The sequence below is a fragment of the Emys orbicularis genome, chromosome 4, assembly GCF_028017835.1.
Source record: "Emys orbicularis isolate rEmyOrb1 chromosome 4, rEmyOrb1.hap1, whole genome shotgun sequence".
Lineage (NCBI taxonomy): Eukaryota > Metazoa > Chordata > Testudines > Emydidae > Emys > Emys orbicularis.
The window spans coordinates 122,514,107-122,529,128 of NC_088686.1; the positions used below are offsets into that span (position 1 = coordinate 122,514,107).

A 15,022-nucleotide genomic window follows, 5' to 3' on the forward strand; every position below is an offset into this window, starting at 1 on the left:
CTTCCTCTTCTTTGGGGGCAGGAGGAGAGGGTTCCCAGTGGTGAAGGTGGACCCACCTGGCTCTCATCACCCGATTCCTCTGCTGAGTTCACCTTCATGAGTGCTGCCAGGCGACAGAACTTCTTGCTGTTTGTAGCAGTGTCCAGGCCTAAAAGTTGCCACAATAAGGAAAGGCAGTGGCCCTGCTGGTACAGGAAAGCTAATTTCTTCTCCCTGTCACACAAGAGACACATCTTTAGCCAGAGCAGATCACAGCAGCACAAAGATCTCACTATTGCTACTAATTAAACAGAGAGCAGCGGTGGGAGGAGGAGGAGGCGGGATCCTGAACTGGACATTTCTTCCTCCTCCTAGGAGAGGAGGCATGGAGGATTCCAGGGGCAGGAAAGGGGAAAGGAAGAAGTAGCAATCGGATGATGGGGTACCAGTTGGGGGAGGGTCAGTCAACGGAGGGGTGGCATTGTGGGGGAGGTGGATGTAGCAGCAGGGAGGTTGAGGGTACCTATGGGCATTGGGAAGGAAGGGAGACATCTGCTCCCCAACTTTGGCTGGCTGCGGAAGGGAGCAGCACAGAAGACCCTGAGGCTGCTTTATGCAGCAATGCTGAGAACCCTCCCCCTTCCCTGGCCACTACAGATCAGCTTTTAGGCTCCAGCTAGCGGGGATTAGCAATTGTAGCCCTGTGCCAGCAGGGGCTGCTCTGTCAGCAGAGGGGAGCAGGAGGGCCTTGGCCAGGGCATGAGGGAGCACCATTGGCTGGGTCAGACGCTTCTCCCCCACCATCCCGCAAGCATGGGGGGGCACAGTTATGGGGAGCATCAGAGGGGATAGCTGTGAGGGGGATATGGGGAAAGCCATGCTGTCAACTCTCGCGATAGATGGCATTTTCCCTAAAGCCCCAGCTCCTGGAGTCATGGGATCACAGGAGAACCTTGGCTGCCATTTATTATTTCAAAAGAACAAGGTTCATGTTATGAAGAAAAGCTTGAGAGACTGGTGATCTTCGGGAAGGAAAGAGAAGCCGGAAGGGCTGGGGGAGAGGAAAGAGACTGGGGTGGGAGGCTGTTTGGGGCAGAGAGAACAAGAGGGCTGGGGCAAGAGGGAGAGAAGGAGTGAGTGTGGGGAAAGCAAGAGGGGAAACTGGGAACTGAGGGAGGAGAATCTTGGCAGGCGGTGCACCACAAGCTGGCTCAGGGGGGAGCTATTGGGGAGTCTGGATGGATTTCACATGGAGAGAAGTCTGGAGCGGGAAGGAGGGTGAAAACTCAGCTCACCATCTAGAGACTGCTGCAGTGTAGGCTGGGAGCCTGCCACTGGGGACACTGTAGGGGGAGGCCAAAGTAGGTGTTGGGTGTTTTATTGAGGGGTATCGGATGAAAGGCAGTTGTGCTAGGACATTTTGGTGATCCAGGAAGGAGGGTGGCTTCGTGGCAGAGAATTACTCTGTCCATCTCCCCCACCAGTGGCCGTAAGAGGTGAATGTAATGGGGGGGGGGAGTTGCGGCAGCAGGAAGGGGGTTCCAGCAGAGATGGGGAAGAAGGTGAGCAGAGGAGGAGGGTGGCAGCAGCAGGGGAATATGATGAGGTACGTTGGGGATTCCTGGGGGAGAGGTGAGACAGCCTGACTCCCCCCTGGTGCCTCAACCCAAACTCTGTCATCCCACCCCTCAGGGCCTCACCTACCCCTCCTGGAATCCAGCCTTTTCCTGCTCACTTTTTTCCCCACTCCTGAAATCCCCCTGCTGGACTGTCCATCACTTCTACCTGTCCTCACTACCTCACCTTCACCCCCAAGCACCCCATCTTCAGACTTCCCTTCTCCCTTCCTACCTTAACCCTTCACCTCTGCACTTCCTCCTTTCCACTGCCTTAACCCTCACCACCTGGTACCCCGGGCTGCCTCACTGACCTCTGCCACCAACCCCTCCCCTGCTGCTCCACCACTGCCTCCCTCCACTGGGGCTCCCTCATCTCCCCCATCTTCCCCCTCCACAGCACCTCCCCCATTATGCACCCCACTCTGATATCTCCCCTTCCTGGGTACCTCCAGCCCCTCATGCTGATACCCCCACCGCCTCATCTCTCTCTCTCTGCTTGAATCCCCAACAACACTATCCTGCACGGCCCAAAGGATCTCTCCATAACACCAGATGCTTTTCCTTGCTCCCTCTGCCCCCATTGGCCCCAAAACCCATGGCTCCCAAAAGAGCTTCTCCTAATCTCAGGTGCCCCTTCATCTAGGACATCCCCGAACCACTAAGATGATGACTTCTTGCTCCACAACCTAAAAGAATGCTCGTAAACACATTACGCAGTAGAATACATTCTGTTAAAGCATTGGCACTGTTCAGGTAGATTATTTACAGTGCAAATAAAACCTTACAAACTTGTTTACATATGTTGCACCCGTTTTTATCACAAACAGGTAAATTGAAGCACTGTTCCCAGACTGAAATATGAGCATTCCCATGACGAGGCTGGTTAGCAAGGACAGGCCAACATTTGGAAATAATGCCTTCAGCAGTAGCAGGGAGTATAAAAATATTCTCAAAAGCAAATGCATTTCTTTGCAATCGATTCCTGTTTTCCAAAATAAATGCCTTGCTTTAAAGTACTGTACCATTGGAAATGCACGTATCTGTAATTCCCTCTTCCCTAGAGTGTGTAAACCCCCCTTTTTAAAACCCCCACTCTTCACATGCTTAATTTGAAGCATGCAAGTTACATGCTTCAAATTAAGCATGTGCTTAAGTGTTTGCAGGATCGAGGTCTAAATGACAACCAGAGACTAAAGTAAAATCCACCCAACTTGGTTTTACTCCAGTTCTACTTTCTACCTTTTACTGTGACTATATAAGAATTGCTGCTTCTTCTGGTGAGACGTGTGCTTTGACTCTTCCATCAGAGTCTTAAAAAAGACTCCAATCAAGGTAAATGGGAATCTTCTGTTTAATAAAATCAAAGCCTTCCTGATAAATTCCTTTGCCAAATTCATTTGGCCCATGTTATAACAGATCTGCAGAGGGGAAGCAAGAGTGAGACAAAGACTGTTTGTAACATTATCAGTCAACTGCATGTTCCAAAATGGTGGAGCTCTCAGCTGCCATTTTCTAGCATGACATCAATGCTGGAGCTTTGGGGATTAGAGAGCGGGTTGGGTTAAACCTCATTGAAACTGTTGTGTCCTCCACTCCTCATTTAAGATAGCTGTGAGAGACAACTCAGTGGCCCCACCTAAGGCAAAGGGGGCATGCGAGCCCATCCAGTAGTTTGGACTTTTAGTTTCGGATGAGGTTGTACGGACATAGGAGGGAGACACAGGAAACCTGCAATCATCTTCCATAGATGGCCCCGACCAGATACATAAAGAGGTTCCTCAATGTCTTGCTGTCTCTTTACCTCACCCTTCAGGCTGTAGAAGGTAGCTTCCTCAAACTGGTTAATTACAAGTGCTCTGAAGTCCACCGATTTGATCAGATTCTCTGCTGTATTCAAATTGCAAAAGGCCTTAAGCAAAGCAAACCACAGAGAAGGGTAGGTGACCATCTGTGCTGCACACTTTCTCCAACCCCACCACCAGCTGAAGAGAAACGGCTGGATTCTCCGGTCTGCTACGGCCACTGCAAGCAGCCGGAGATGGCCAGTGGAGAATCCCCTCTGCGCAGGTGGAGGCAGCAATGTGTCTCCTGCCCCCCTCCTCCCACACCCTGTGGCAGAGGAAGGAGGGAGTGTTCTGAGGGCAAGGTGTGAGCAGAATGGGGTCATGGCAAAGCTTTACGCCTGATCTTCCACTGGTGGAAGCCTAAGCTAGGGTTGCCCTCGTGCAGCTATCGCACGCCAGGGCAACATGGCACTGAATCACGGAGCTGTGGCTGTGCATCCCGTCTCTTCACCACCCTAGCTGTGCTCACACAGGGGTGAATCAAGCCACAAAGCAAAGGGAGCTCTCTTCACTCTGTCTAGGACAGCAACGTTGCTTTCTTTCCCCTTGGAGTAACCCAGGAGCTGCCTGCAGAGCTGGGACATAATGCCCATGGGTTTCTTTGGCTGAATGTATGGAGGAAATGTAGTATTGAAGTGATGGCACTGAGTCCCAGTCACCCTTCAACCCCCCCTCATCCCCCACACAGCCCTGCCAATGCACCTTACTCCTGACCTGCGTACCACCTCCTCCAGGCTATTCCAGTTGTGGGCACCTTCCACAGCTCGGTAACATACTCTAATTCTGACTAGAAGCACCCTATCTCTCCCATGAGCTCTCCATGGTAGAGACTGCTAATTCATATGATGATTTTTGTCATATGACTAAATGTCTCCCAGAGACTATGATGGGCCTCCCAAAATCATGTCCCTAATGATCTCCTTATCCCCCCCACCCCCACCCCCTGTGCCCCAGCCTCTAGAGGACTGGGGCTAGTGCCCTAAACCACCATGCCTTTAAACATTCCTCACTCCCCTCCCACTACTATATTCACTATACTGGGGGGTTGGGTGAAACCGCCTTGAGGCTGGTGCAGGTGATAGCTGGCCTTCACTCTGGACAAATGTGTAAGGCACTCAGCTCTTTTCTGGAACAGACAGCCAAAGCAATAGGAGCCTCCCCCCAAAACACAGGCCACGGGCAAAGCTGGAGCAGGAGTTGATCCATGTGACCTAAGCAGTTTCCTGGGAGTCTGATAACAAACATAGGGCTTGGGATTGACTGGACTGCACAGGCGTGTGTGGGTGTGAGAAACACCACAGAAAGACCCAGAGAAGGCAGAAGAAAGCCAGGAGAGCCACAGAAGGACTTGTAGCATGACCCTGAGAAAAAGGTGCAAGAGCGAGAGCGTTTGGGCAGAGTGCTGTCTCAAAAGAAGCTTGGATCTGTGAGCATGATCAACCATGTAGTTGTTTGACGGGGGGAGGGATAGCTCAGTGGTTTGAGCATTGGCCTGCTAAACCCAGGGTTGTGAGTTCAATCCTTGAGGGGGCCACTTGGGGATCTGGGGCAAAATCAGTACTTGGTCCTGCTAGTGAAGGCAGGGGGCTGGACTCGATGACCTTTCAAGGTCCCTTCCAGTTCTAGGAGATGGGATATCTCCATTAATTATTATTATATTTATTATTATTATTATTATAGCAATTAACTGTCTCCAGCTGTTTGAGTCCTACAGTGTTCAGGGAAACAGAACTTTATGTACATTCCTTGTAAATCAAAAGGATTGCATCAATGAAATGCCTGACTCCGTTTTTCCTTCTAACAGAAACAACCCACAGGATCCCAAATTTTGACTTAAAGCTCAGGTCAAAAGGGGTAATAATATTAAACTGTATGTATGCTTGTAGTCTCTCATGTGCTATGTCTGTGACATTAAAATCCTGCGCCACAGCTCAGGGTCTCTAGCAAAGTAGGAAGGAGAGGCAAGGAAAATGTAAGGCCTAACACTACCAGTCTGAAAGAACCAAAGAACGTGTGTTCCTAGATGAAATCTGGGATAGCCTGCTAATATGGGGAGAAGTAAAAGGGAGACCAAGGGAAAGGACATGAACTCGCATGGGATCAAGGAAGCAAAGTAGCTCACCATGTAGTTGTTTGACAGATGTAAGTAAGCCGCTGCACACTCCAACAAGTAATACAAGGCTCTGGCGTATTCTCCCATCGACATGCAGTGCCGGGCCAGGGGCACAAAGACAGACTCCACGATCTCTTCACATTCGCAGGATCCCAAGCGCCTGATCTTCTCCTGACCCCTGTCAGACTGCTGAATGATCTCGTCCAGCCTTTCCAGAAACTCCTTCTCTATCTCTTCAGCTCTGGCCGGAGACAAGATGGCAGAGAAGGGGCAGGATTCCCGTGTCACAAGGCTTTCTTGTATATCTGTGTTTGGCAGAATTCACAGTTCTAATTCCTTGGTGCTGTTTTTATGTTGTTCTTGTGACCCAGGGACGGTGCTTTCTGTCCCTAAACTCCTAGCCCCTCCTGTGCCTTTATGGCACTGTTCTGGAGGAAGACTATGGTATTCCTTTATGCAGGGCAAGTTTAAGGCAATCTGCGGCTCTTGGCACACCCCCACATGGGGTCTTGTGGCCACTAGAGGATGGACATGTGGCAATGCTCCCCCACCACCACCTCCACCAGACATGGCAGAGCCCCCCTTCTCCCTTGGCCATGCCCTGTCTGCTGTGGGGTGAGCTCAGGCAGCTTCCTCCCTAGCTACAGTGGCTGCTGTTCCCCTGCAGACTCAGGCAGACGTAACATCCCTGCATCAGTTACTCTCCCTTCTGTTTTTTCAAGTTCTTTTTTTGCAAGGTCTGGAAACAGATTTCTTAAAAATGAAAGCTGAGATGCAGACGTCATTGCAGGATTTCTGGAGGGAACCCAGGCCCACGGCACAAGCCTGTGACATTAGCCAGCCTTGGCACCCTATGCTTTTGGCCAGGATGCAGGCAGCCCTTTCCCTGCCTCGCTTGAGAAGACAGAACTCCATCGCCTCTGACAGCACCAGCACCTAATCCCTCCTAAACAGAATAACCTAAACCATTTCAGCTTGGAGAGCTTCCTGTCTCTTAACACGCCAGAGAGAAAGCGGAGCACAAAAGTTGGCTAAAATGTACCTGACTGAACAGCGGCTCTACAAGATAACTTTGTAAGCAGGCCTGAGTACCTTACCTTGGATAGAAAAGAAATGTGACCTAATTGATTAATCTGTATCTCCTGCCCTTGGCTCATCTGCAGCAGGACTGTGAACCATAGCTGGCCCAGACAGTATGCAGCTTTCATGACTATCTGTCTTTCCCGAGCAGGACCTTGAAAATGTGAATTGAATGTAAACAGATGGAGAGATGCCTGCCTGAGTCTGCAGAGAGCCTGAAACAATCATTCTGAGAGTGTGTTCTGCCGCATCCATCTCAACCAGGGCTCCATCAACTCTGCTCTTCCATGGCTGCACAAGTTGCCATTTTTCCAGGATGCCACAGAAACCACCATTTCTGCCATGGAATTCACTGTTTTGCTGCATTCAGGCACTCACCATTTTATCTTCCTGATCTGCCAGGACCTGCCTGCAGCTACCTCTTGCTCTGCAGATTTCCCCACAACAGAGAGTTATTTCAGTGCATGCTCCCTGCATGGTTCCATAGAGCCAGGGAGTAGGAAAAGCGCCAACTCCATGGAACAACACAGGCTGGTGAGCTAACCAGGCTGAAGAACGGTACAACAGCCAAGGTCTGAAAAGATGAGCCACTAAGCCAGCTCCCAGCTTCCCACTTCCCTGGCATACATTGGGGAAGAGGGCTCTGGGCCAGGCTGGGGCAGGAGCTAAGGTTTGGGGTGTGGAGCCAGGCCACCCAGAGGGTGTAATGAAAAATCCATTCTTGGACTGTTGAAAATAAACAAATTCTACTGCAAGAATGTTTAGCTATGAGCCACGGGTGGATGGGGGGGAGAGTGAGTGGGAATGAAGGGCATTTCCCAGAGAGAGAGAGAGTAAATCAGGGTCAGCAACTTTTCAGAAGTGGTGTGCCGAGTCTTCATTTATTCACTCTGATTTAAGGTTTCGCGTGCCAGTAATACATTTTAACGTTTTTAGAAGGTCTCTTTCTATAAGTCTATAATATATAACTAAACTATTGTTGTATGTAAAGTAAATAAGGTTTTTAAAATGTTTAAGAAGCTTCATTTAAAATTAAATTAAAATGCAGAGCCCCCCCGGACTGGTGGCCAGGTCCCGGGCAGTGTGAGTGCCACTGAAAATCAGCTTGCGTGCCGCCTTCGGCACACGTGCCATAGGTTGCCTACCCCTGGAGTAAATTAATGCTGCTGTAGAATGTAGGAGTCCCATTGTGCCATGGAATGCATGGGGCCCTGACAGTAGGGATGTTCCATTCTGAGAGAGTCCTTCACACTCTCCAAACTCCCAGTCTCCATGGGTACCTTGCCCCCCATCAGGTAATGTCTTCCCCCACAGGTAGCAGACAAACCCATATATTCCACTCACAACCTCTGGAACCCCTAGGAATCTATTTCTTTATAAAGTGGTCTGGTGAATGAAGCCCTTGTTCCCGTACCTAAGATTTTCCTCTGGCAACATCTTGTGTTTCTTTAGTGCCTTTACAGTCCCTGGAAAGAAAATCAACCACTGGGTTCAATGCAACATCATATGTCCTGGACTAAGAGCTGCTTTTTACCATTCTCTAGCACTAAGATAACGAGATGAAATTCCATAACATAGGAAATGTCTTCACTGCAGACTTAGTGTGTGACATACCAGGCCAGGAAACTCCGAAGGCCACAGTTAATGGGAAGAATCCCACCCACCCAGAATAATAAATTTATTATGCTCTAATAAATTTGTTAGTCTCTAAAGTGCCACAAGTACTCCTGTTACCCACCCAGAAATCCTCCAAATGCCGATAGCTTAAAGAGAAGAAACACCCACTACTCTCAAAAATGTTCTTTATGGTCCAGATCTTTAGCTGGTGTAAATCAGCATAGCTCCATTGATGTCAGCAGAGCTATACCCACTTACACCAGTATATGATCTAACCCAGTGGTTTTCAACCTATTTACCGTTGTGGACTGCATATGTGGCCCACAATGTGTTATGTGGGCCACATCCAATACTACCTCTACGGCCCTGAGGATGTCACATTGGCCGCAGCTCTGTGCGGATTGGGCCACAAGCAGCCCGCGGGCCACAGGTTGAGAACCACTGGGTGGGTTTTTTGCCCAAACCTGTTAGTCCATAATGCACTTCATCAAACTGTTAAAGGTTCTTTTCAGTGCAGCATTTAGGTTTTGGCTACACTAGCACTTTTGTTGGCAAAACTTTTGTTGGGCGGGGTGTGTGTGAAAAAACACACCCTGACTGACATAAGTTTCACCATCAAAAGCGTCGGTGTGGACAGGGCTATGTTGGTGGGACAGCATCTCCTGCCGACATAGCTACCGCTGCTTGTTGGGGGTGGTTTAATTATGCAGATGGAAGAGCTCTCTCCCCCCGGCATAGAGCGGCTACACGGGAGACCTTACAGCAGTGCAGCTGCAGCGGTACAGATGTGCCGCTGTAAGGTCCCTAGTGTAGACATAGCCTTAGTTAGTCAGAGGGAAGGGGGAGAAATTCAGTTCCCTCTAGTCACCTATTTTTGTTTGTTGCTTTCTTTTAAACAGTATTTTTCACTCCTGAATTTTTCAGGCTAATATATGATGCTGATCAGCCAAATTTTGCTCTCCGTTACAAAGATGCAACCCCCATTGAAATCAGTGGAAGTCCTATATCTAATAAAGCTGTGATTTGAGCTAGACAAGCACAGTTCTGTTTGGGTTAGAAGCTGTTATAGTCAAGCATGGATTTGGTCTTTAATTTCTCACTGCTGCACTGACTGAGTCTAAAAAGAACCCATGGCTGGTCTGTTACATTCCAGGAAGATAAGCTTGAATTTACCTTTCTCAATGTCTTGTGGAAGTAATAACTTCAACTTCTTGGAGAAAGTAGAAGTAGTGATGTCTGAAATTCAGAGAACAAGGGAGAAGGCATATCTAAGAGTGCTTGCTGCACACATCCTTTGTTCAAGACAAATGGTTCTCGTACATGCTGCCTACATAGAGAAGAATCTTTACCGACATTGGGGATCATGAAACTTTCAGGAGCTGGTTGTCTGGACACAGAGATCCTAGTCAAGGGTGCACCTGCTCAACATGAAAAAGAATCAAAGAATAAAGTTCCTCTGAAAAGCAACCTTAGAGTCATCACCTGCCTTTGCTTATTGGAAAGAGAGTGTGATGAACTTTCATCGTGACCCCACCTGCAGTCTGCAGCTGAGAAAGAGAGTGCTGCCTCTATGAAAGTGGCTACCATCCCAATAGACTTGCCATTGGACATTAGCCATTTTCTGTTGTACTCTTTTGTACATGACAACTTGAACGCTCCCTTCATTTCTTTCTGCAAAAGGACCACAACCAGCATAGTATGACTGTCTTTTGTATGACATATTAAACTCAGGTACTGACCATTCATGGTCATGAAAGATTTCATAGCATTTTTCTCAAAAGTTAGAGGTAGCAACCGTGATGTCCTGACCTAATTTCTTTGTGGAAATGTACATTCGGCTTCATAAACACTTTTCGGAGTGTCATTTGAAATGGTTATTCCTTCCCTCCTACTCCTTAAAACACCCTGTTGGGTAATGTTGCTGACACAGAGTAGTTGCAGTACTCCACCCCAGAGATGGCTGCATTTCTTGGTGGGTGAGTAATCCATTTTTAAATAAACTGTAAAACATGATGCCATTGAAAGCCACTGTATAAATACTGTAGGAAGTTTTACTGTATTTTCAGTACCCTGTTTGGCCCTGTTTTATTACCACGATAAGCGTAATGCCCCTACTCCATTTGTTACATTCTTAGATCTGGTGCGATGAACAGCTCAGTGGTGTAGGGGAGAATATATAGAGAGAGGTTTAATTATTATCACAAAACAGCACCACACACGGTACCTCTAATCCACCTAACTCCTCTTTTCATTAAGAACTAAATGTCCAGTTCTTTCGCAGAATCTGTGCAAAGCTGTACGTTCTCATACATTAACATACTAGGTCAAATTCACTTTAGTCCAACTCCACTGAAGTAGGCTTACTCTTCTCTTAAATTATTTGCAATAGGTTTGGTACATATTGCACATATTTTCCTACTCGTACTGTGAACAGCAGCATTCTTTACAGAGAGCCAATGTTTCAACATTCAGACTGCCTGAACTGAAGCAGGCTGAAAGGAATGACCCAAACTGGAACTTGATCAGAACACCTGGGCTTGGATCCTTCTTCTTGCCTCACTTGCCGTAGGATCTTACAGAGCTCAAGTTTACATTTCATCTGAACAATGGGAAGTCTCCAGCCGGGCAGCACTCCCTAGCACCATGGTAGAGCACTGGTTCAGTACTGACTCAGGGGACTAGGCCTCAAAGGTATTTAGGCCCTGAGCTTCCATTGAAATCAATGGGATTTAGATGCCTAAATACCTTTGAGGGGCTGGGCCATAGTCAATTGCTCCCTGCAGGGCCGGCTCCAGGCACCAGCCGAGTGAGCTCGTGCTTGGGGCGGCAGATTGTATGAGGCGGCATTCTGCCCAATCCTAGGGTGGCACAGCCGCTTTTTTTTGTTGTTTTGTTCCGCTCCGGCCGCCCCCTCCCCCCTGGGGCACATCTGCAGTGCTGGGAGTCCCCCTGCACCCTGGCTCCGGCCGCGCCGCAGGTTTTTTGTTTTTATTTTGCTTTGCCATTTTTTGCTGCCCCGTTTGTTTTCTTTTGTTTGTTTTTGTTTTCTTTGCTTGGGGCGGCAAAAAAGCCTGTGATGGGGCTTTCTCCCCATCACCTGCAAGGCAAGGGAAAGAACCCCAATTAGTCATACTCCACACTTGGGAGTGATTAACTAATTGCCTCCTGGCCAGAGGAAGCAGAGCAAGACATTTTAAGTAGACTGAGGGTGCTCAGGTGGGGACAGACTACAGTGGACACCAGTTTCTGATGGAGCAAAGCCCTAGCAGCAGGTTTAACAGACAGGAAGCACCAGAGGAAGAACTCTACAGGAGTGGGTTAGGCCCCTGCCGGAGAAGTCCTGCGGCTGGGCCAACAAGGGAACTACAGTGGACCCTGAGGCTGCAGAAGAGGTATTAGTTTGAAGATCTGATTGGACTTTCATTTGGACTTCTTCATGTTATCCCTGAAAGGGGTTTAAATTTCCATGTGCCTTGGCCAGATGGCCATGCCACAGCGTATCCAGAAGGGGCGAAGAGGAAGCCTGAGAAAGGCCATTGAAGGGCAGGGAGTGAGCCCAGTAGGTGAGGCCAGAGACAAGGACCCTGTGCAAGGCAGCATGAGGGGTGCCCACTAGGTGAGGATGTGCTACTAGTACTACACTGCCCCTGAATCCTTCTCCACTCTCCATACCAATACTTTATCTGCCTCTTTCATTTTCTTTTTTGTGCTCTGTCTCATACCTTCACCCATATTATTTCACTCAATCTCTCTCCCTCTCAGCCACTTCCTTTTTCACCCCTCTTTTTCTCTGCAGCTCCCTGGGTTTGAGTGTGGTGGTCTTGCCTCGTTCCCTCCAGGTTACTGTGAGTTCTGTATCTGATGGGACGTTTTACCTTCACTTGTCCTCTGGACACTTTCAGGGGAGCATGTGCTGGTTAGGGAAGCCTCGGCTGTCACAGCTTTTCTCTCCATTCCTGCCAAATCGGAGAGAGAAACACATATTAATAAAGAGCTGTAGAACAACTTCTCATCACTATCCGCATGGCAGTGGCCAGCGGAAGCTAGTGGGCCATTGTGCTAGGTGCTATACTGACACAGACTACAAAGATGGTTCCTCTCCAAAAGCACTTAAAATCTAAACATTTAAAAGACAAAACTCTAAAGGCTAAGTTCTTACTGGCCGTGAAAAACGCGTCACGGGCCGTGAAATCCCTTCTTCCCCATGAAATCTGGTCTTCTGTATAGTATAGGGTAAAAGTACACCAATTTTACAGGGGAGACCAACGTTTCTCAAATTAGAGGTCCCAACCCAAAAGAGGGTTGTGTGGGGGGGTCACAGTATTGCCACCCTTACTTCTGCCCTGCCTTCAGAGCTGAGTGGTCGAAGAGCAGCAGCTGCTGGCCAGGTACCCAGCTCTGAAGGCATCACCCCATCAGCAGCAGCGCAGAAGTAAGGGTGGCAATTCCAAACCCCCCCTACAATAACCTTGTGACCCCTCCATTCCCCCTTTTGGGTCAGGACACTTGCAGTTACAACAACATGAAATTTCAGATTTAAATATCTGAAATCATGAAATTTATGATTTTTAAAATCCCATGACCATGAAATTGACCAAAATGGACCGTGAATTTGGTAGGGCCCTACCTGTGGGGATTACACAGCCAGTGCCCGCTGTGCTCTGTGGAACAACTATTATTTGCATTGCCATAGTGTCCAGGAGACCCAGCCACAGATCAGGACCCCCCTGTGCTAGGGGCTGTACAAGCACAGAACAAAAGGTCCCTGCCTCAAAGAGCTTGCAGTGGACCAAATTCTGCAGCAGAACTCCTAAATTCCACCAACAGGGTGAATTCCTTGGAAAATTCTATGGCTGCTGAAACAGTCCACAGGGTCCTGATTGAGATGAATGGGACAGATCACACCTCTCTCAGCCATTTTTCCTCAAAGCCATTGTTTCAGGCTCTCTGCAGACTCAGGTAGGTGACACTGTATCTGTTTCCATTTTCTCCATCATCATAAAGCCTATAAACATATCTGTTCCAACAGGAAAATTCAGATTATGAAGAACAGTTCTGGGGCAAGGACTCAGTTCCCCAGCAAACCCCGCAGCCATGGAATTGTGGAATACCCTAGGCCCTGTGTCTAGGTGTAGCTGAAGTCAGAATTTGGGCCAGCCCAGGTTCCGCCTTCACATATTACCAGCCCAGCTAACATAGCCTCCTTCCCTGCACACAGTCCTTCCACTCCACACCTCTACCTGCTTCTCACTACTCCTTCACAGCCCCACGCTGCCCCCACCACAGTCCTTGACTTTCCCCTACCCTTCAGCTCCTGACACCAGACCTAAAGGATGAGCAGAAATGTGAGGGGGCATGGAAAGGTTACAGCATATGTGGGGCTTGAGGGGTAGAGAGTGGGGATATAGGAAAAAATAAGGGGATTGGGAGAGCCTGGAAAGGGGGCCAGGATGCCTCTCCAGATAGATTTCCCCTAGGATGGGAGAGGATACAGAGCAAACAGGGCTACTGGAAGTGAAGGAGAAGAGAGAAAGGGACTTGGCAAAGGTGTCTGGTGCATCCAACCAGCTGAGAGCAGAAGATGCCCAGAGGTACACTTAGTCACACCCACTAGGCCCCATGTCTCAGAGAACGCGGAAGCGCAATACACTCCTGTGCAGTATTGGGACGCAGAGCTGCGTTGAGGACTGTGCAGTCAGTGCATTGCCTGCATAGCCCTAGTCTCTGCAGCAGCGAGCAAAGCCGTCCCTGTAAGATTCTGCCCCCTCCCGGCAGCATGGTCCCTTGGGGAGCCCAGTCTGGGGAGTGCTGTGGAAACAAGGGCTTCCGTTTACCTTCAAATGAGGGACCCTGAAGCCTTTTCAGGGTTGTGTAAATGATCCGTGAGGCTGCTTCGCTGAATGGGTATTCCTTATGCTGCTCAGAAATGTTTTCCTGAGACTCGAGGCTCTCCAGCATCATTTCCACGGTGTGGCGGTGAAATGAAATGAAGTCCCCTTCTCCGCAGCGTCTGCATTTGTGAGCCTGCCCTTCTAGATAGCTCACACACTTGAGATGTAAGGCTTTCTTCTGGCTCTTCAGCCAGATCTCGTAGGCCGCTTCCTGCAGCAGTGGGTTGCAAAACGCCATGACGCCGCATTGTATCACCAGCTGCTCTTGCTTGAGTAGGTTATAAACAGAAGAGCGGATACCTGAAAGATAACGTGGATTTATCCATCCCCTCTCAGCGAGGCCAGCATTTGAGCACACAAGGCTCTGTTTCTGCTGCAGCCACTGATGCAACTGTCCACACTAAAGGTGTAACACGGCCCTGGGGGGTGGGTCATTGGTGGTAGGGATCAAACCTAGTACCACCAGATCTGAAAGCATGAGACATTACTGCCTGAGCTAAAAAATGCAGTCCTTAGCCATGGATGTAGCAGGCTCCTCAACCACCAGATTTGGGCCAGAGTTCCACACTGTATGAATTATCACCACTTGGCTATACACCAGCGGACGACAAAATAACCTCATCCACTTTAATTCACGCCTGTTGCTACTGTTGGTGCCAGACTTGCACCGAAATAACAAAAGATGTGAAATAACAAAAGATGTGTGGTGATTTCTGTGCCAATCTGTGTGTAGACAAGCTCTTAGATGCTGTAGGGAGAGTTTGGTGGAATCTAGGTGAGGTAGAAGGAGAATAGAACAAAATAAAAAATTCAGGTAAGACATATTAGCTCATACCAGCCCGTTTTGACCTCTGTTCGTCCTCACAGTATGTTAGGGGT

At 48.8% G+C, this 15,022-nt stretch overlaps 1 protein-coding gene across 1 annotated transcript in view; it reads right to left on the reverse strand.

The window, feature by feature from the left end:
- The window catches only part of LOC135877812 (adenylate cyclase type 10-like), a 113,060-nt gene that overhangs the window by 59,221 nt on the left and 38,817 nt on the right, over positions 1-15,022 (reverse strand). The window contains 7 exon segments of the mRNA XM_065403360.1: positions 57-213; positions 503-552; positions 3,400-3,507; positions 5,565-5,796; positions 8,050-8,101; positions 9,426-9,488; positions 14,087-14,443. Of these exon segments, the coding sequence (XP_065259432.1) occupies positions 57-213; positions 503-552; positions 3,400-3,507; positions 5,565-5,796; positions 8,050-8,101; positions 9,426-9,488; positions 14,087-14,443 (1,019 nt within the window).